Raw genomic sequence first — 21,690 nt, forward strand, 5'->3', positions numbered from 1 at the left:
AAAAGCACAGTATGAGATTTATCAAACCACAACCTTCTGATATAAGATTTGTTTTTCTCTTGGGAAGACCCAATTTAAAAGACATTGAATTGTTGAAGATCTGGGAAGATTGTCCTAGATCTTAAGTATATGCACTTCTAATGATGCATAGGGAAGCATCAGCTTCTTGCTTAGTTTTAACTCTGGCACCTTGTGCTGTCCTGCCGTGTGCAGTGGTAGCCAGCATGGAAGTTTGGAGCTGTGCTCTGTTTCCTCTGCCCTGCTGTCTTTATGGAAAAAGACTGAGCCTGTCTTCCCAGTACCGAAGAGAGCAGTGTGCTACCAGTCTTGTGTGGTATGGAAGAAGGCTCTGAGTATAAAACCCAAATCTTCTCTCCAAAATCTCCCTTAAGCAGCAGTAGGACATTCTGCACTGTGGCTCTGACACAGCAGCAGCCACTGTCAGCTTAGTAGCATTTCAGTGACTAAGCCTGTGCCTTCCTAAGCCTGCTATCAGGAACCAAAGAACTGGAAGAGTTCCTCTCTGTAATTTAGAGGGCTTGTGTGCGTCTCAGTTTCCAAACCACACATACACTCAGATCCTTTTTAGTGGTCTCCCTGACCTTGAACTGCCTGCACTTGAAAATGAATGGCAGAGGTGGACAAGAAATTGATTCAATTCCAAAACTGGGGGAAAAAAATCATGAAAATACCATGTCAAAGGATAGCTTTTCTTTGCATGGAAACGAGCTGGCTGTTTCACTGGATGCAAATCCCTCTTAACTCTGAATTTCCATAGCAACTGGACTCGGCCTATTGGCATCTGCTTTTCTGAGGGAAATATAAAGCACCTGCATCAAGTACTTTGAGAAGCAGGCTGACAAAAAGGTAAGTGTTGTGTTGTCTTACAACATTCTAAGATTGTTATCTAGATAGACCCGTGTTTCTGCCTTCAGGAATAGTTTAATCCAGCAGGATTGCCAAGAGGCAACACAGAAAATGGCTGCTTTTCTCCCAGAGGGCTTTGGTCAATAAGGCATCACATTGCCAGCTGTATAATGGATCCATTTGACTGCCTGCTGCCAATGTTGCAGCCACAGCAAGGGAAACACGTCAGATGTTTTGCAGACCAACATAACTTTTAGGAGACGGAGACAACAGCATGATAAATACAGACCTATGTTTAGCTAGCTCCACGTTCCAGGTAGCATTCACACCATTACAGAAAGCGGTGCGAGCTGTAATTTAACTACATTTATGCAGTTCTGTGATTGCTGTAGCTAAAGAAAGCAGGAAGGGTGAAGTCACAGGGCTGAGATCCTCTCTGTTCCTCAAACAGAGGCCCATTTTCCCCAGCAGAGCCCTGTCCGTGTCCGTGCCTTGCAGCTGGGAGCCACAGACAAGGGGCCCTTATTGCCTGCCGTTGTGCTGGTGCCCGAAGGGACACAGCTCTTTGTAGATGACGTTCTTACAGCCTTGTGTGTGCAGCAGGAACGTTTCTGGGTCAGCCCATCCCCGGGCTCGTGGGGCTGAGTGACGACTTATGCTCATTTCTGACAGAAACGAACCACAGAAGCGTGCTTTGCGGCTCTCCGGCCGCCTGTGTCCTGAGGTAGGTTGGTGTCACCAGTGGACTGGCATAGCGCTGCTTTTTGGTCAGCGCCGCATCCCCGCGCTGGCTCAGCAGCCTGTTTACATGTCTTTTTCGGCTCACACAAGGACGGAAAGCCCGTGACCACAGGCAGCAGTGAGGGCCTGCCCCGTGCCCTGAGGCGACGGGCAGCAGGGCAGCGCAACCCGCACCTCTTACCGCCGCGCTTCCCTCAGCGCCGCGAAGCGCGCTGGGAACCACCCTGTCCCTCAGGGGCAGGAGGCTGCGGATTGGAGGAGCCGGCGTCACGTGCCCTCTTTCCGCCTTCTCATTGGTCCTCGCCTCAATCCGTTACCTCTGGGCTGAGAGGAGAGGGCGGAGGTGTCCGGCGTTGCTCAGGGAACGGCCGCTCCGGGCATGGCGGCGGGGCCTGCCCTGCGGTGAGGGGGCGGGGAGGGCCGCGGGGGCGGGGTTGGGGTTGGGGTTGGGATTGGTGCGGGGGGAGTGGGCCGAGCTGGGGTGAGGGGCAGCCGTGGGGGCTGCGCGGGGGAGCTGAGGCCTCTTGTTGCCCGTCAGATCGGGGAGCCCCGGGAGCGGCAGCCGGCGCTGAAAGAAAGCGGCGATGGCGTGGCTCGGGGAGCTCGGTGGGAACAGTGAGAGAGCCTTTCCCTTCCTGGGCGCTAACACTTGTGTTTCTTCGTGGTTTCTTGGTTACGACGCTCGTTTGCTTTCTAGGGTGATGCTCGGAAACAGAACCTTGGGAACAGCCGGCAGAACCGCCTGGGGTTGCGTTGAAAATGCTGGGAGAGACAAAGCAGCTGACGGCGAGGAGAGAGCTGTACACAGACCCTGCCTTCCCTGCCAGCGACGCCTCCATATTCTTTGATTCCTGCACCCCGCTCGCCCAGTTCAGGGGTGAGATATCGTGGTTGAGACCTCAGGTGAGATAGAAAAGCCTGTGCTTTTATGTAATTGCTATTCCAGTTTCCTGCTGCAACTTTAGCATTTGTGGTACCGGTAGAATTTGGAGTATTCTGTTGTAAAAGGAGGGAGAATGGCTGTTTACAAGGGTGGATAGTGATAGGACGAGGGGGGAATGGTTTTAAACTGAGACAGGTGAGGTTTAGGTCAGATATTAGGAGGAAGTTTTTCACACAGAGGGTGGTGAGGCACTGGGACAGGTTGCCCAAGGAGGCTGTGGATGCCCCATCCCTGGAGGCATTCAAGGCTAGGCTGGATGTGGCTCTGGGCAGCCTGGTCTGATGGTTGGCAGCCCTGCACATAGCAGGGGGGTTGAAACTGGATGAGCATTGTTGTCCTTTTCAACCCAGGCCATTGTATGATTCTGTGAAATACACTTCCTTATACAAATTGTGCACGTATCAAGTTGAACATCCACATCATTCTCGTTTCTTCAAAATGTTGTTTAATTGTCTTGAAGACAACTAGATTGTAGTGTTTGTATTGATCCCTTTGCTGTTGTTTGAGGAAAAATTGTGCTTTGCTAACAAGAAAGAAAACTTTTTTTGTTGTTATTTTATTTTAATTATTATTGTTTTTATTTTTAGGCTGTTTTTGCCATATTGCCTTTTAACTAATAACTGGGCTTTGGAGTAACCCAAGTGCAACCTAAAAAGCGTAGGATCCATTTCCATAATACTTTCAATGTAAATAAAATATTTATGATCCCCTTTCAGTACCTGAAGGGAGGCTGTAAGAAAGAAGGGGCACGGTCTCTTTGGTAGCATCTGTTGTGACAGGACAAGGGGAAGTGGCTTGAAATTAAAAAAGGGGACGTTTACATTGGGAATAAGAAAAAAGTTGTTTCTGATAAGGGTGATGAGGCAGTGGCACAGATTGCACAGAGCTGGTGGTGCTCCATCCCTGGAGACGCCCAAGGTCAGGGTGTCTCCAAGGGGCTCTGAGCACCTGATGGAGCTGTAGGTGTCCCTGTTCAGTGCAGGAGGTTGGACCAGATGGCCTTTAAGGATCCCATCCAGCATCCAAATGGTTCTGAGTATGGAAAAGAATAAGGCTATAAAAACGTAATGAAATGAATTTGCTGCCCTGCATCCGGGCTGGTTGTAGAACAGAGATGGAGCTTTTGTTATCAGATACAATTAACGAAGAAAAGATTTTGCAGAGCCCTGTGAGCAGCTTTGTTTTGGATTCCAACTGAGGGCTGATCAGTTGATTCCCAGTGCTTGCAGGTGAGAGAAGAACCAGTTTAAAATCTCACTTTCAGCTCAGATTGATTCGTTCAAGACCCTGCATTTGTAGTAATCTCTTCCACTAGCAAGCAATCCGTATTTATTTGCCCTAGAAAAGGTTTTTCTATTGTACAAGTTTGGAGATGCTTGGAAATAGGGGTGTGCAGTGCGAAGTGAATGGCATCTGTTCCATCCCAGTTGGTTGAATATCTTGCAAGGAACTGGTGAATTCAGTTGTCTTTCACTTATTGGTGCTTCTGATGCGGTTGCACTCAGTGATGGTATTTGTGCCATAAAATCTAGATGGGGACAAGTTTTTCCTCACATAAACTACCTGTAAAAAGCCACGAGATGGTTGTTATTGCCTGGTTGGGCTGAGAAGAAATGTAAAAGGGAAAAGCTCCGTTGTTTTGAGAGAGGCCTCTGTGCCCTGCAGTTCTCCAAATCATAGACTTCCTTAGTCTGTTGTGCAAGGTTCAACTTCAGTTTCCCTTCTTTTAATTGCAGGACATTTGCTCTACTCCTCGGTTATTTTCAAACAATCTGCAGGATGTGCAGGTGAAGCAAGGAATCCTGGGAGACTGTTGGTTCCTTTGTGCCTGTGTAGCTTTGCAGAAGAGTAAATACCTGCTGAATAAGGTATAGAGAACTTGTTTCGTATTCCAGGATTTTTTTCCTGATTTACATATGTATATTGCTTTGTTTTAATCCCAAGCCCCTATGTGAATGTCACTTCTGTTACGCTTAGTTTTACTGCACTGTGTCTTTCTTTTTGCATTTATTACAAGGGGTTGATTTTCAGCCTAATTTAAACTAGTTTTCTGTATTAAAACAATAACCATTCATGACTTGTCTTGATTGGAGCTTTTTGTCCTCTAGGTGTTCCCTCCAGGGCAGCCCAGCTGGGCAGATGAGTTGTATCAAGGCCGTTTCACCTGCCATGTCTGGCAGTTTGGACACTGGGTGGAAGTAACCATTGATGATCGTTTGCCTTGCCTTGGTGGGAAACTCTGTTTCTCCCAGTGTCAAACAGAAGATTTGTTTTGGCTTCCGCTGTTGGAAAAAGCCTATGCAAAGTATGTGAGCCCTGTTACTGAGGGAAATGAAGGGAGGTGGAATATTCTGTCTTCCCTTTTGCTTGCTTCAACGTCTGACTTGGCATAGTCATAACTGTGGGCATAGGTCTCTATGTAAATCGATGCAAAGGATAATGGTTGCCAGTTTTTCCTATACGTGGGGAAATGTAGGAAAACATTCTGATGTCAAAACATACCAAAGAACCTGGAGAGAGGATCGTGTGACTGCCAGCAGAGGGCAGAAAAAGCCTTTAAGTGTGGTTTCTTCACACCTTGTGCAGAGTGAACGAAATTAAATCATTTTAATCCTCTTCCTAGAGGAGGAAGAGGAGCAAACGTTAATATGCAGTAAGCAGTTATTACACTGTGAAAGCTGATGTGCAAATAAGGTACAAATATCAAGGCAGAAGCAGTTTCTATATAGGAAGGAATGAATTGTAACCTATCAGATTGTTTGATGGGTTGGTTAGTTGTTCTTTAGATTATTTGTTCTGTAAAGTAAATTGTGGATTTTCTCTTGCTTACCAGGGAATGGGCAGGATAGGAAGGACACAGGAGCTTTGTTTCCTTTGTTCTGCTGTTTGTAGAAACATTTTCTGTGTGTGTTTTCCCATAGAGTGCATGGATCTTACGAGCAGCTGTGGGCAGGACAGGTGGCAGATGCTTTGGTGGATCTGACCGGAGGCATTGCTGAAAGATGGGCCTTGAAAGACCCTGCAAGAAACACAGGGAAAGAGAAGTCTGGCATGGTTTTGAAGAAAGAAGTGTTTAGGAGATTAATGGTTTTGAAAGAGCAGTGTGTGATAAGCTGCTCAGTCCTCAATTCCAGACAAGGTAACAGTAGAGTTCATTTAAAACAAATGGTGATTTGGTGTTGCTCTGAGCACGAGGCAGCCAACCATTGCATACTCTTGACTGCTGTGTTGTGTGAGCTGTGTGGTGTGATTTTGTGTAACCTTGGGTAAAGAAGGATTTAAAGATGCTGGTAGGTTCAGGATGGAGGGGCTTTTTGGGAGGTGCTTTTGATGTTAGATGCGTGGGAAGCTGGTAAGGTTCATTCTCAGAGCAAATAACAGAAAAATCACCCAAAGCCAACCCCCAAAGTAGTTAGAAAGAATCACTGAGGGTTTGTAGATACTTGAGATGAACAGGGAGTTAAAATGCTTTAAAGTTTTTATTTGTGTTATTTCTATGTGTTTGCACATTTTTTTTAATGCTGTTTTAATACTGATCCAATAAACAATTCCCTTGTTTTGCTCTCTCACAGAATGATTTAAAGTCTGTCTTTGTGAAATGATGGTCTGGATTCTTGTACATACATTCTAATTCTAGGTTGTTGTTATTCTCTCTCCTATCCAGGTGCAAGTGAGCTAGGAGAATTTCATGCTTTTATAGTGACAGACATGTTGAATCTTTCTGAAGTGTCAGGCAAGGAAATCATCCTCCTACGAATACGAAATCCCTGGGGAAGGCGGTGCTGGAGAGGTCCCTGGTGTGAGGGGTGAGTAGGTTTGTTCTGCTTGTCTGCTTTTTCTATTTATGCAGGTTAACACAAATAGGAGAAACTAGAATTGATGCCAAGTAGGTACAAAGAGAGATGTTTTAAAGGAAGTGCAAAATTATAGTTAATAATTCAGATGGCAAAATAGCTTGCACGTAGTTAGGAGGAAAGGACAGGCCCTAGGAGCTTATCTTGACAAGTGTTAGAATATTCAGACTGCTGTTTGTTTGTGCACTTGGAAGTGTTATGACTCGCACTTTGATGATGCATCTCGCTGCCCAGCAGTGTTATCCAGGAAGCATTCTAGGCAAGTCTTTGACACTAAAATGAAGAAACCTCCTTCTGTTGTCCTGCTGTGCGAATCTGCTACAAAGAACAAAAGATTGTTATGGAATTTTTATTGTGTGAAGAGCCGTGTTTTGACTCTTGTCTTATGTGTAGTGGTGAAGGATGGAGCCAGCTGGATCCGATGGTTGCCTCTGAACTCCTCTCACAGATCCAAGAGGGAGAATTCTGGGTTGATGAAGAGGAATTTTTCAGAGAATTTGATGAGATTACTGTGGGCTTTCCAGTGAATGAGGAAGGACAACTGCAGAGCCTCTATACAGGTGTGGTACGAAAAAACATCTTTCTTGTATGGATAATATTAAATCAATGGGAAGGAGTGATTTGAATGGCAAATTGCTGCAAGTAGACTGTAATTTCTCTGTATCAGTCTTTCCCTCTCTTCTATACTGTAGGCTTTTTCTGTCTCTGCTTCTGGGAAGGATAGAGGGGTGAGTGAGAGGAAACAGAAGACCTTTAGAAGAGGCTCTGATACTCTTCTGAGCTCTAGATACCTACTAGTTTGTTGAGAGATGAGCATTCTCTAGATGGCTGTTGTTCTGCAGAGCTTTGAGGTTCTTTTTTTCTTAGTAAGATACAAACATCAGATTTCTGAAAGCAGTTTTTTGTTACTTGTAGAAGTCATGTCAGTCTGCCATTACCAGTCATGACATTCATTTCCATTTTTCTCAAAACCTGGTTCGTAAGCGTCTGCGGAGAGAAAGCGTCAAGGCTACCACACCGTGTTTTTTGGGGCTGGGAAATCTCTGCCATATATTTGTTCATAAAATAAATGACCTCTGGTGTCTGAAGTTTGCACCGTGTTTTTCTTTCTTTGTTAGAGAAAGTGCTGTATCACTCTCGGAATCTTTTTGGATCCTGGGTGAGAGGCCAGACTGCAGGTGGCTGCCGAAACAACAGCAGCTTCCCCACCAACCCTAAATTCTGGCTGAGAGTCTGTGAGAAGAGCGAGGTGTGCATTGCTCTGCTGCAGAAACACAGAAAATACGGCGCTGACTGGGCTGGAAGAATTAAAAATCTGACTCGCTTAGTAGATGAAAATCTGTCTTTGACTGAAGGCATTCAGGAGAAGAAATATCAGGCTGTGGGACTGCATGTGTGGAAGGTAATTTGGAAGCCACATATTTCTCTTGCAAGTAGAAGTCTTAAGGCACTATTGAAACATCTGACTAAAATAATTCGTTTCTTGCAACAGTGATATAATTCCACTGATTAAACGTTTTCCACCTCTGATTCATGTCCTGAAATGTCACAAAGTTACAGTCTGTACAGCCTAGGTATGAACCAGCACTTGATTCTACTCTGAGTGCCTTACAGTGGAACGCTGGGGATCATTCCAAAGTAGTGAATGACGTTTCAGGCTGATCACTTAATGGCTGTTCCAAATTTTACTTCTGAATATTAATGCTTTCTGTTCCTCTTTGATAATCAGCTCGCCTGCTGATGCTCTCTTCCTTGTTTCATTCTGTAAATGCAGGTGTGTCTAAACAGTATTTGATTGCTTTTATTACAAGCTGCTCATTTTTCCTAAACCACCGTGCACCGTTATGCATCTGTTCTAGGTGGAGAAGAAACGATTTAACCTTCCAAAGACCCTCTCTGCTCCTCCAGTTGTAGGTACCGTCTGCCATTCCTATGACAGAGAAGTGCATGTGTGCTGCGACCTTTCTCCTGGGTACTATCTTGTTGTTCCCAGCACTTTCCTGAAAGATGCTGTAGGGCATTTCTTGCTTCGTGTATTTTCTACAGGAAGAATCTCTCTCAGGTATGTTCAAAAAGAAGGAGAAAACTTCTTGTGGGTACGAAGAGATGCATGAAGATATGTTTGCACAGTATGAAAATGTTCAAAGTGTTTCTGAACAGTTGTGCACGATACCAAATTATAGTATAGTTTTCTCTTTGTTTTTTGGATGAAAAAACATTCTTCCATCTCCTTGTTTTTTGGATGAAGCAGCTCTTATGTGTTATGACTAATTGTTTAAAGTATCACACATCAGAAGTAATGAGATGAGCAGTGTCCTGATCTTTGTTAATGTTGGGAAAAATGCAGGTGTTCCACAGAAGTTCTCTTACCACAGTGGATGGTGGAAAAGAGCTGTATGTTCTCATGTATAGTGGAAAAGATGTTGGCACGCATACTGACAGATTGCCAGGTGTACAGCACCTTTCAGAGTGAGCAGTACAGTTCCAAATGCAAGTGTAGAGTCTGCAGTGGACTCAGGTGACATCGTACTTGTAGCTCATCTTTGCGAGGCCAGGTGTGAAAAACAGCACTGACATCAGTGCTGACTTGCTTGGTTGAATGAAGGGTTGTGTCTTGAGTCAAGGCATTCAACCCAGACAGCACTGTGGAGTTTGCAAAAATACTTGTAAGCATGACTCCATGTTGTGTCCTATTTGATCTTCCCTCATTGCTTGTGATAGAAATTAAGTCTTTTGTAATGAACTTGAAAAAGCATTTTTTTCTGTATAACAGTACTTGCTGATCCAATGTGAGACATCAGCAACGTCAGTTCACTAGCTTTAGGTCACTTACATACTTTTCCCTTAGCTGTAGCAGATATCTCAACACTTTAAAGTCAGTTACTCACGAGCAAGTCTGCCTTGTTGCCCACACACCTAAAATAAATGCATGTGGAGACATGATGATTGAGTCGTGTGGTGTCAGCAAAGTTGTATCTTCTTCCAGTAAACCTGAAAAAATATGGGCATGTCTAATTGCTCGTGCCTGATAAGCATGGAGGCAAAATGTACCACTGACAAGGTGTTTAAAAGCTATTCATGTTGTTTTTGATACTCTGATTGTGCACTAACAGCTCCTATGCTCTTGGACAGAAGCTGGCGAGTCACACTGTGAAGTCAGATCATTTACTCTGTAGAATTTGGAGGCAAAATGTCATCAAGGGTTAGGCTGAATAAAGGCCTGCAAAACAGTGAGGCTAATTTGGCTAATTTTTGGGAGTAAGACATGGGCTTGTGTTGGCAATGTATTTTTCTGAATGAACAGCACCTGCAGAGCACTGCAGGACAAATGTTGTCCTCTCATCTACTGCTGCTAAGTCTGAAACAGGCGTTGGATGTGAGTTGAAATGACAATCATAGAATATCAGAACAGCTGTTGTGTTCTTAAGTGAATGGAGGACTGGGGATAACTTCAACTATGCCATCTGTCCTTATGCTGAAATACTGCTTTGGATGCTGTGGAGCTGGTGTTGATAATAAATGCCAAGTGACGCTGGGCTAGATTGAAATAGGTATTAATGCTGCAGTGACCAGGTCAGCAGGTGAATGGTAGGTTCTGACTGAAGATGTGGTAGATGTACAAGCAGACAACGCAGTGCATGCTTTGGACTCTGTTCCTGTGAGTTTATGCAATACTGATTTGTTTCTGTGAGCTGGTTTTCTAGTTTTGTGAAATCACACGTGTTCTGTTGCATTGTGTTTTCTTTCTTGTGTTTGACAGTGAGATAAAACCACCACCCCCAGATGCTGCTCTCACTGAAGAACTCCCAGTAGGTGAATGGGAAACGCTGCAGCTGGAAGGATGCTGGAAAAACGGGCGAAGTGCTGGAGGCAGCAGGAACTTCCCCTCCTTCCATATCAATCCCTGCTTTCCCCTTTCCATTCCTGCAGGACCAGGAAAAAGCAGTGTGAAAATCACCCTCCGTCAGCACTGCCAAGACAGCAAGTGTCGTCCAATAGGTTTTCATATCTTCCAGGTGAGACTTGTTTGCCAGGTGCAGGCTTAGGAGAGTGAACTCGGAGTGAGTCAGTGACACAGGTGAAAAATTTGTGTGTGAAACAGATGAAGTGTGCTCTTTCATTTTTTTTTCTACAGCACTCAGCTGGCTTTATTCTCAGAGAATGTTTCCTCTATAGTTCTGTGCATAAGAGGGAGCATTTGGAGCAGAATACATGCAGAACACATCTTACTGTGCTGCATCAGATACACCTGTGTTTGAAGATCATTATTTTTTTGTTTCTGTAGGTACCTAACAGCAGTTGGAAGCCAAACACTTCCTCTTTTCTGCACTTGGAGCCACTGGTGAGCTGTGTACCTCACTGCTATTCACAGGAAGTTAGCAGACTGTGCAGGCTTCCTGCTGGAAGTTATGTAATTATCCCATCTACGTACCTGCCCAACACAGAAGGCAGTTTTACAGTGATCATAGCAACCAAAATAGACAGGTAAAAATTCACTGCTTTCTGTTTGGGTCTACAGTAATTTTTAGTATGCGTATTGCAGGATGTTCAGAAACTGTAACTGTAGGTACTGTCACTTCTGGTAGAGGAATCTTCACTTTTCCTTTTGTCTTTGTAGCAAGCACTGCGTACCATCTCTGGCCATGTTGTAAGAATGACTGAGGTGGCAGTGTGGTTGTTAATCTTCTTGTATCAGTTGCTGAACAACAGATGTCTAGGTTCAGAGAATATGTGCTGACGTGACTCCTTGTCACCTATCTGCAGCTACTTGGATTTATGCTGAAAGCTTAGTAAGCTTTCTAACAAACAACATTTGTTTGTGGATGAGAAGCTGCAGCGAGTTCTTACATCTTGCTGAGTGATAGCAGGTCTGACTCAAAGTTTGTAGATTTGATAAGATTGTGGTAAAGATTCCAGTGGATAAGGATGTGGAGCCATGCCTGGTGTAACAGTTGATGATTGCAAACCCCCCTGTGCTTTGTGCAGAAGTGTAAATGTACTTTTGGTTTTCAACAGGAAACGCATTCACAGCAGAGAGACGCTTGGACAAGTACTGCAAGAAGTAGGTGATCCAATTTTAATTTGTCCTAATGGGGACACAGGCATAATCAAAGTTTATGTATTAGATAATATTTGAGAGCCACACATCAGTGGACTGGACTTTGAATGTTCTCATTTACTTGCTGCAAACTGAGAATCAAATCAAGCAGTTACTCTTCTCTTTGTTTCTCTAGCAGAGTAGCAGTAGTTAGCTGCTTTATCTTTGCTTTCTGCTCAGATATGTGGAAGTTTATGTATGACTGTTTTATAAAGCCATTATTTACTCCTTGAAGGCCTTCCCCAGCGTGCATCTGTGCCATGGTGTCTGTGAGAAACAGGGCTATCAGTGAGGAGTAACTGGTTGGATTTGACCTTTGCATTTGCTTTCACAAGTGTAATCACTTGTAATGCATTTTCATGTAATTTGTTTCTTTGTGTTACCATAGATCTACTAGATTTAATTAAATATCATAATCTTCCTCCACCTTGTTGGCTTTGATACTAATACTAATACCTTGGATGCCCAATTCAGAAATTCTAATGGTAGCATATTATTGGAAAAACTAGAGAAAATACAGCAAGAAGGACAAGGGGCAGCCCAGAGATTACCTTGCACCACAGGAGTTTAATTCCTTATTGGTTTCCTCACAGCCTGCATGTCCCTTCTTGGCATGCAGACTTCTCTATTAAGAACTAATACCACATATTTAACATTTTGATGACTGTATTTTGCTTAATTAGGTACGTATATATTATTCTTGAAGGGGTGGATGCAAGTGCTGAGTTCCTACTGCGTACAGAGTTTTAACTGAGTGAGAGAAGAACTTTGAGTGTGGTTTTTTTTAACCAACTCTTCAATTTATCTGATGTGTTTGGTGGATCAGAGTGTGCTCTGGACAATACTCTGCTTATTACTTGAGATCACAACCATCTAGATACTCATTCTATTTCTCTGTGAAGCTTTGATTAAAAGGAAGTCTTAGGAAAAACTCCTGTCTTGCTAGTTGTCTTGAATTAGGTCATGCTGACCAGTGGTTACATTTTGTTCTCAAAACCACACAAACAGTATGGATTTTGTGTGCTTCACTGCAGTAAAGGTCAGCATGTACTTTCCTCTTGGCAATTGCTAAGTTAATATCTAGGAGGTGAAGTATGTGCTGAAGTTCTTCATTACTGTTGTTTTGGGAAAACAAGATTGCGAGGCCGTTGTTACAGATGGGATGTATTTCAAGATGTGTTTCTTGGATATTCCTTGAAAATGGAGGGACTTAGGCAAAGAGTGCTCCCAGCACCAAGGGAGCTAAGAGTGTAGATTCTTCAGAGCTTCAAGACGTGAAAAAATGGGATATAAGTGGCAGTTGTAGTTTCCTCAGCAGTGGTAGAAGTGAAATGTCTGAATCCAAGATCCTCCGAGAGCTTTTTCTAAAGCCTGGATTTTAAATCCCGTGGTTTTTTCAGAGCTGTAACCTCTGTAGGATGTGGGCAGTCTGCCTTACTGAGAACTTGGGCTGCTGATTCCCGTGGTGCGTCAGAACAGAGCTGAATGTTGGTGTATTTCTTGTGTTTGTGTGGTTTCTGATTACTGACATTACGGGATTTACAAGTTCTTAGTTTATTAAGATGTTTCACAGTCAGAACCAGCTCTTAGTCCTGGTTTTAAATCTGTGTTTTGTTTTACTTCAGTTCCTTACGACTTTCCTTTTTCATTTAAGAGCTTTTTTTTTCTGCCTTGATCATTTTCTTGTAGGTTTCGTTTACAACTGTGATGAAAATGTGATCTGGAACCCTCGTGCTGACATTTTGAGACTCATGGGAAAGCTGAGGAACACTCAGTTCTTGCTGGTTTTGGTTTGGAACAGGGTAAACAGAAGAAATTTATAGCCCAGTTGTTTTTCCACTGGTAGCAACTGTCAGGTCTGCAGCAACTTTTCTGTACAAATACCTCCTTTATGGTGTGCACTGTAAGCATATGTTCTTCCCACGTGTTTTAGAACCAGCACTGTACAACGGATCTTCATCATGTACCTCAGTTCCTCACAAATACAGGTGAAGAATATGTACATGTTTTCATTCAAGGTGCATTTTTAGAAGAAAACCAGGAAATTCAAGTGCATACTGGAATAATATTGTGGGGAAAAAAACTCAATCAGGAGACCAAAGGGTGAACACAGCAGAAGTAAACTGGAATCTTTTTCTCACGTAGGACATACCTCAAGAACCATCAGAATAAACTGGAATAGAGCAAGTCCAAGCTTATATCCTACACTGCCAGTCATACTGCAGAGCACTTTTCTGTGGGCCCTTGGCTGCACCGTGCAAGTGGTAGGGTGAAAAGAGATTTTTGTTGTGAGTTTTCCTTTGATGAATCCCACAGAAGATGGAGATAAGACTTGAAAACTTCTATGAACTGCCATGTCAGACTGCTTTCATAAATCTGTGAGAATGCGTTTGATGCCAGGTACCCCCTGCCCTCACTGCAAGAAATCTGAAGGTTGAGAGATTTTTTTTCTTCTTGATTTCTGCTAGAAAGTATTTGTAAATCAAGGAGGATTTTTTTAGATGTTATATTTTCCTCAATAAAATTGGAGTAATGTTTAAGAGTTTTCAATGTCTTTTATTAAAAAGGTAGAAAGTATCTGTGGATGTCAAGTCTTCATTTGTTCTGCAGTAGCAAACCTTACAGCACGTTAAAGCCCTGGGGTTCTCACCAAGTGGGTGGTGGTCATTGGAAATGTTAGAGAGGAGAATGAAGTTTTCCTTTAGTTTTGTGTCTGTGAAATAAGTGACTTTCCACTTTTGCTTTTAATGACATCCTAGCATAACTTATGTTTGTCCCTGTTGAACTTGGAAAACTGAGCATTTAGGATGATCACCGTTGAATTTTAAGTGGTCCAAACTTTCCACATCTGTTGTGGAAGTATGGGACAACAAGAGAAGGCTGTAGGTAACAGATCTCTACGGTGCTGGCTTTGACAAATACTGGTATCTTCTTTTGTTGAAAGGCTGTTATTTTCTTCGAAGAGCAAATTATTGGGTGCTGTAATGGTGATATTAAGCAGAAGGAAAGTTCTTGGTAACACCTGCATCTGAGAGCAGTGATAAAATAGAGATCAGATATAGGAAGTAGGATAGAATTAGGTGTGGGTATTTCCAGATGGAATGTGACTGTAAGAGCAACGTTGATGCATATGTGAAGCTGACACAGCTACATTAAGTGTTTCCAGGGAGCGGGAAAGGAAGAGGAGTCAAAACAGGGGTTGTGTGCCCTGGACCCTTCTGCTGTGAACAGAGAGGAGTAACTGCTGAAGCAAATGGTGTTTGCAGGCATCCTTGCTGTGTTGGACCAGTTGTGCCATTTCACACGTGGTACGTCACTGAGTGCACGTGCAGGCAGCTCTTGTTACAGATCACTTCTCTAAAATGCTACATCTGATTAATTGTTACTGTGTGTGTAAATATGTTTCTGGTAGCACTTTGAGTAATTGTTTGTACCTACGGCGTAAATATGTGAGCTCTGGTAAATGCAATTTTCTAGTTTCAGAAAGCTCATCTGCGTGAGGTCAGCCTTCCTGAATGGAAATACTTCTACGTTAATTCTCTACACTGAGCTATGTGAATTTGAATGCAGATAGGATAGTGATATTTGTTCTGCAGTTATTGGGGGGTCCCTCTGCTTTGTGGTATGTTGCAGATTAACGTGGAACAGCACAGATTTCATAGGGATGTGGCTGCAGTATTGCACCCAAAATGTACTCCGGGTTGATTTCCTTTACTCCTTCAGGGAGCTGAAATGTGAATGCCCGAAGCAGATTAGTGAAAAAGATGAACAGTTCAACTCGTGCCATCTGTTCCCCTAAACACACACGGTGCCCTGCAGGGAAAAGGGAAAGAAATTAGAAGTGTAAAGCTAAATTCTACGAAAAACAAATAGAACAAAGACCAAATCTGTGGGCTTTACATGAAAATGTGCGACTTTAAATCTTTGGGCCAAATATATTTTTATCAAAACGTTTCTTGATGTTCTAGAATGTTTCTAGAATGTTTGTTGTTGTGCTGCAAGACACAATGAAGAGAGGTGCTGAAATGTTTGGGCATTACCTGCTGAGAAGGGTAAGAATGCCTCTTTGTGCACAAAGTTACCATCCAAATCCAGGAAATGGTTTGGGTTGAACTTCCAAGGGGTCGCCCAGTGGTCACTGTCGTACACCACAGAGTGCAGATTTGGCAGCACAAGTGTGCCCTGCAAGAAGAAACAGAGGTGATATTTCCTACGTGTTGATTCTTCTCTGGCTCGTCTCTCTAGTAGATAACTGTGCTATCCTGTGTGTACAGCCAGGTGCTTGGACTCAGCTTGCCCTTCTCCTGCGTGCATCTAGGCATTATCAACCCTTCTGTCCTCTTTTTTGTCATAAGGTGTTACATGTAGGCTCTCATTTGGAGCACTCAGCTTTGTTTCATGTCTGTGACGTGCTGTCATGTATTCTCTGTGCCAAGCCAGGAACTGTAGGAGCTGATGTGCTCGACATAGTCAACATTAACTATCCAAAGCTTGGAGACGTGCGTACTCCATACCTTTTTAATGTGGAAGCCCAGCAAAGTTGTATTCCTCACACACAGTCGAGGGACCCCCACAGAAGTGATGTTGCTGTACCGCAAAGTCTCATGAATCACAGCGTTTGTGTAGGGCAGTCTTTTGCGGTCTTCATAGCTGATGACGTGGGAAGGTTCCAGAACAGCCTCCATCTCCCTTTGAACTCTCTCTGCAGTGCAATAACAATGTTTTTACTTTTTTCACCCTCTTTGTTTCCAGCCCCAAGGTACGGGGAATAAAAGAGACTGTGCTACTCTGAAATGCCTTGGGATGTATTGTAGCATCTGTGTTGGTTTGAGCTGGTTGAGAAAATGCATATTCCCAAAGCACGGGATGATCTCTGTGGGGGTAATGTGGCTCTGTGTTCTTAAAGTTTTCCTGTTCTGAAGGTTGTAAAAGTTCTGGCTGCATGCGTAGTCGTGACCTGAGCAAGGTATTGCTTGTTTTATCTCACTGGAAGGGGGTGGCAGTGCTTTTTACTAATTAAAATGATCTTAATGAGCTGGTGGAGAAGGCACAAGGTTTTTGTTTTGGTTGTTAAGCTTTCATTTTTAGATCTCAATTACTGAGATCTGCCTCTTGTATTCATTGTTAATGTTTATTTGGATCTGTTGCACATGATGGAGCGACTACTTACGTTGTAACGGCGTTCGCTGCAATGTAATGGTGAGCGCAGCTCTCTGCTAGGGCTTTTACTCACCTTGTATTTCTGGGTATTGTACCATATAGAGCAGTGCCCAGAGGAGGGTGGTGCTTGTTGTTTCAGTCCCTCCCAGCAAGAGATCAACCACGGTCTGAACCATATTGTCTTTATTGAACGTAGAGGTGGGGTCGTCTTTGGTCTGTAGGATACATTCACACAAAGGCTGTGAAGTGGATTGTTTCATACGTACAATTGCTCAGGTAGCAGTGGGAGTAACTTTGTGATAATGGTGAGCAATCCATCAGTGCACAACTCTTCAGTGTCAAACAAAGCGTGTGTACTGAAATTCTATTATTGTCACTTGAAGTGCAAGTGTTTGTAGTGGACACTGAGGCCAAGGAGGGGCTGTGGTGATAAATAGATACTTACTTTTGCTATTTGGGTTAGGTAGAAGTCAATGAGATCCTGTGGGTCACCTGCCTTCTCTCTCTCATGCATCTGGACCTCATTCATAACCAAACTGTGCATGAAGTCATTGTATGCAAACACTTTCTGATGCGGTCCTGGGAAGCGGTGCATAAGCCATGGGAAAGCATCGTACATCTGTGATTGTAAATGAATAAGAAGAAATAGGAGCATTTTTCATTGGAGAGCCCAATTCCGATTTCCTGATAACTGTAAAAGCACTGCAAGAGTCGTTTCAGTTAGGATGAGAGGCAGTACACGAGTTGGAACATGGGCAATTCTGATTAAATATACAGGTTCTTACCCTGCCCCAGATGGTAGCTTGAAAGTAGATCACAAAATAAACAGCTTTGATGAGCTTGCTGAAAGATTCATCCTCGCTGGAGAAGCGATGGCCAAAAACGACAGCACAGATGATATTGGCGATGGCTTGGACGATGGAAGTGCGGGGGTCGAAAGGGTTGCCTGCAGGTACAGGAGCTACTGGTGAGTATTTCTGGACAGGTGGCAGTGAGCAAAATTAAGGAAGAGGAACATTTCTTTTAAAAGCAAAAATAATAGTAGTTCAGAGTGTGGGAAACTTAGTCTAAAAGGAGTCTGATCTTCTGCAAGTGAGCTCCAGTGTAATGCGAATCTCTGTAATTGCAGGGAATCTTTATTTCCAGTTTGCTTTAAATTATTGAAAAATAGGGTAATGTTTGTCTTTGAGAAGATGGATGCTAGGTCTCTCTTCCCCCACCTCTCTGAGTTGTGATCTGGGTGTTGTGGCTGGATTACACGCCTTCAAATCGGCAGGCAGATATTTTAACTCGGGGGGGGTGGGGGTGAAGGTAACAAACCAGAAAGGAAAGATTTTGAAGTCTTAATATCTTAGTCATGTTGAAATGTCTACTCCCTGGTTTGTTTTCAAGTGCAGCATAACAGTTGGCTATATATAATATATGTATGTATTTATTTCTCCACAGGCTGTGAAGGCAAAACTTTTGTAATTCTTATCACAGAATCTCGAAGGTTGGAAAAGACCATTAAGATCATCTGGGCCAACCATCGACCCATCACCACCATGCCCACCAGCCCATGTTCCTTATTTTACAGGATGGAACACAGCTCTTGTTAAAAAGGGTTGAAGTCCACAGAAAGGTGAAATCTAGAAAGATAATCAAGTACACGTGCTGAAGGTGAGGACAACCTTCAAACTGGCCAAAGGAAAATGGTCCCCTATGCATTTCTGACTTCAGTCCAACACTCGTTCTGTTTCTTTGAAGCAGTAAATGCAACGACTGGGTTTAATATGGGGAAGAATTGCATGGAAGTAAAGATTTGGGCTGTACCAGGGCCTCGTACCAGCTGGTGTGCTCCTATCTTTTGTATCCACTGCCCTTAGAAATGTTGCTATCAGAAGTCAGTATGGCCCTTTTGCTATATCTAAGGCTAAATGAGTTGGTGACAGACCTTGGGAAACCTCTCTGTGCTTTCATGTCACTATGAAACATGATGTGGGTGAGGGATTTGGCTGTGCAGAATATTTATATTTGGGTGCTTTGTTTTGGCATATTCTTAAAATTTTACCAGTTTCTATTTCGTTACATCGTTATTTCGTTATATCCTACAAAGGAATTTTGTTGGACAACAGAACAATGTGCTTTTTGTGCTGAGCTTTTTTCTCTGCCAAATGGTAGAGGTTTGCTGCCCAGCAGGTCACAAATTCTGTTCTTTATGGAGGAAAACATGCAGGTTTTCTATCCTCCTTGAATGTAAAAATTGTTACCAGCTGTCCCTGAGACGATGTTGATAATAAACATTTTCTACTATCCTTATTAAAAAAAAAAAGCTTCATATTGCGAGCTGTGCAGACAAAACATTTTTTTCAAGAATGCAATTAAAAAGCCAGTAGAAGTCCCACTAATAGGAAAAATATCTTTACAGCTTGTAAAAAAAACGTGTTGTGAAACTTCAGTTCCCCTAATCCGCTGTATTTCAGAAAGCGCTCCAAGTCTTATTTTTCTATTGAATTTACCTTCCGTGTTTGCAAAGATTCCCAGAAGATGGGAGGCCTCTGTTTGAATTCGATGCTCCAGGTTGTTCTTCCCAAATCCAAGGCTCCGTATGATGGTCATCCCAAAGCGTCTCTGTTGCTTCCAGGTGTGCCCGCTTGTCAGAAAAATGCCTAAAGAACACAGAAGCATTTATTTCGGTGCTGGGCAGGGAAATCCTTTCCCTGCAGGAGGCAAAGTTGGGTTTGGATAGGGTTATATAGCACTAGCAAAAAAAGATACACGTATTTCGGTATTGTAACACCTTTTTCGCCCATCATGTCTCTGTAGAACGGCGTGAGAGGTCTTCCAGAAGTCTCCTCTGAATGGGTGATGATGCCATCTTTTACTGCTTTGTACCCATTCAGTACCACCATGGGTGTCTGTCCCATCCACACTGTGTAGATGTTGCCATAGATGTTGGTTAACTGAAGAGTTAATAACAGTGCATCAGTGAGTAGGAAACAGAATGTGTTCACAGAAGTATTCGTTTTAAGAATCAAAGAGCAAATGAATGCGTGCAAAATGCCAAAGATTTTCTGTTTTCTTTCATGAATGAAAATTGACAATGATCCTTTTTTCCTCCAACTTCAAAAAAAAGAAGATAAATGCTTTTACATTCTTTCCTGTTGCTTTCCCACTATTGTTCATATTTGCTTCTATTGTCTTTCCTCAGATAATGCTTGCATTTTTCCTTAATCTGATGCAAATCTTGAGTTTTAATTGGCTTATTAAGAACTTGTGCTATGAGCAGAACAAGAATTTGTTCTTTCCCTGCTTCATTTTAGCCTTGCTGACTTTTGGTTATACAAATATGAAAAGAAGGGTCCATTTAGAGTGTATGTTTGATCTGCTAATGGAGATGGACCATCGTGGCCTGCAGGTGTTCCAGCAACATTAGTGTCAGCCAAAGGAAATTCAACTAAAGATGGTTTACAAGGTGAGAGTTACCAGTGCAAAGACAGAAAACAAATCCTGTAATGAAACATGATGCTTATTGATATTTAAATGTAAGTTAAAATAGATTCAGACAGATTTTCAGCTGCAGATCACAGAATCGTTGGAAAAGATCTCCAAGATTGTTCAGTCCAGCTGCCCACCTGCCACCACTATTTCCCCACTGAACCACGTGCAAGAGATAAGACAGAACGAAATACCTTAGCGAGAGTTTCTCGGCGAAGTTTGAAGTCCAGCAGCCACAAGTTCCCAATGATGGGGAGAGGAACTGGTCCTGGAGGGAGCTGGCTGCGCATCCACTGCAGCTTCAGGAACTGCAAGATCAGGAGGGAGGCTACCAGGGCTACAAACAGCTCAGCGATCCCCAACATGATGGAAATCTCTGCTCGCTGCTCTTGTGTGTGGCTTCCTCTGCAAATCCTGGTGCTGTGCAGATGAACGAGTGCTTCTACTGAAATCCAGCTCTCTCTAAGGAACTTATGCCTCCTTTGACCATCTGTCTGTCCCTCCCTCTCGATCTACAGTTTGCCTAGGCTGAAGTCTTCAGAAAACTTGGAAATATGTGATCCCTCGCTAGCCAAGCCACACCTACTCTCTTTTATGATCTGTAATTGTGATCTGTCACAATTTTTTGACACAACTAGAATTTTCTTTCTTTTTTTGTGTGTGTTGATATTGGGCTTTGCAGTCATTGTTGAGCAGTTATCCAAGAATACCAAATGTCTTGCATAACGGTAACACCTCCTGAAGTTTCTTGTAGTCAAATGCAGAGAATGTGTTACTTATTACCTTTCTGAAACACTGCAATTTTTATGCGGTTTCTTTTATAGAAGTGGAAATGTGTGCACAACAGGATACAGTCTCTGAGCAGAAAAACAATTGAATTCAAGCAACAGAAGGCTAAACTGAAGTCTTAACTGCCTTTCTTTTCTTAGTTGCTATTCACTGACTTTCTCTGAAGTAGATTGCCTTAAAAGTGCCCAGAATCTCCACAGCTGAAAAGCATCTCCCATCTTATCTATTTCTGTTGGGACAGTGTTGTTAATTGTTATAATAATTATATAGAATAATAGTTATATAATTATTATAAGCATTATAATACCAGGGCTTAGATGTTGAGTTGCGGGTTGCAAAGGTGGATTTAGTGTGTGTTGGAAAGCAGTGTGAGGCTCTGGGCCGTGCAGGGATTGCCTGGCCCAGCAGTGTGTGCAGGGCTTGTGCAGGGAGGTGCTGCTCACACAGAATGGAGACACGGAGCAATGCAAATGGATTGCCCCCAGAATGACCTCTTTCCAAAGTCCTCCCTGTGACGTCCTCCTCTACCTGCTCGGTCCCACCGTTGTGTTATTGCTTTCTTGGTCCTCTGATGCACGTTGACTTATTTAATGGGATGGAAGAGATGCTGAGTGCCTTAGGTTCAGCCACAGTACATCTAGTACTGCTCGCAGTAAGGCATCACTAAGAAGCAATCCCTGTTGTGCAGACGGTGTTCATTTTGGCATTTCCTAGTGTTTGAGTATTTGCTTCAGCATTTTTGAAGTATTTAGTAGCCTAAA

At 43.1% G+C, this 21,690-nt stretch overlaps 2 protein-coding genes across 4 annotated transcripts; one reads left to right on the forward strand and one right to left on the reverse strand.

Annotated features, from left to right (window-relative positions):
- Positions 1-1,866: 1,866 nt before the first annotated feature.
- On the forward strand, positions 1,867-14,043 carry CAPN10 (calpain 10). 3 transcript variants are annotated; one of them, XM_042878153.1, is made up of 13 exons: positions 1,867-2,010; positions 2,306-2,511; positions 4,288-4,419; positions 4,660-4,856; positions 5,473-5,690; positions 6,216-6,357; positions 6,799-6,965; positions 7,524-7,807; positions 8,265-8,467; positions 10,166-10,421; positions 10,691-10,890; positions 11,422-11,467; positions 13,193-14,043. In XM_042878153.1, exons 2-13 carry the CDS (start codon positions 2,368-2,370, stop codon positions 13,220-13,222), a joined length of 2,019 nt encoding a protein of 672 aa, XP_042734087.1. In that variant the 5' UTR covers positions 1,867-2,010; positions 2,306-2,367; the 3' UTR covers positions 13,223-14,043. The 3 variants fall into 3 exon arrangements, with proteins under 3 accessions (XP_042734087.1, XP_042734084.1, XP_042734085.1); XM_042878150.1 differs by lacking the exon at positions 1,867-2,010 and adding an exon at positions 2,123-2,214; XM_042878151.1 differs by lacking the exon at positions 1,867-2,010 and adding an exon at positions 2,125-2,223.
- Positions 14,044-15,137: 1,094 nt separating this feature from the next.
- LOC122183940 (cytochrome P450 2J2-like) lies at positions 15,138-20,505 on the reverse strand. The gene is made up of 9 exons (XM_042878431.1): positions 20,335-20,505; positions 19,443-19,605; positions 19,162-19,311; positions 17,449-17,609; positions 17,109-17,282; positions 16,737-16,878; positions 16,018-16,205; positions 15,544-15,685; positions 15,138-15,316 (listed from the first exon to the last, which is right to left on the reverse strand). Exons 1-9 carry the CDS (start codon positions 20,503-20,505, stop codon positions 15,138-15,140), a joined length of 1,470 nt encoding a protein of 489 aa, XP_042734365.1.
- Between the last annotated feature and the right edge of the window lie 1,185 nt (positions 20,506-21,690).

Source organism: Lagopus leucura, unplaced genomic scaffold (assembly GCF_019238085.1).
Source record: "Lagopus leucura isolate 7727_CA_CO unplaced genomic scaffold, USGS_WTPT01 Super-Scaffold_100021, whole genome shotgun sequence".
NCBI classification, from domain to species: domain Eukaryota; kingdom Metazoa; phylum Chordata; class Aves; order Galliformes; family Phasianidae; genus Lagopus; species Lagopus leucura.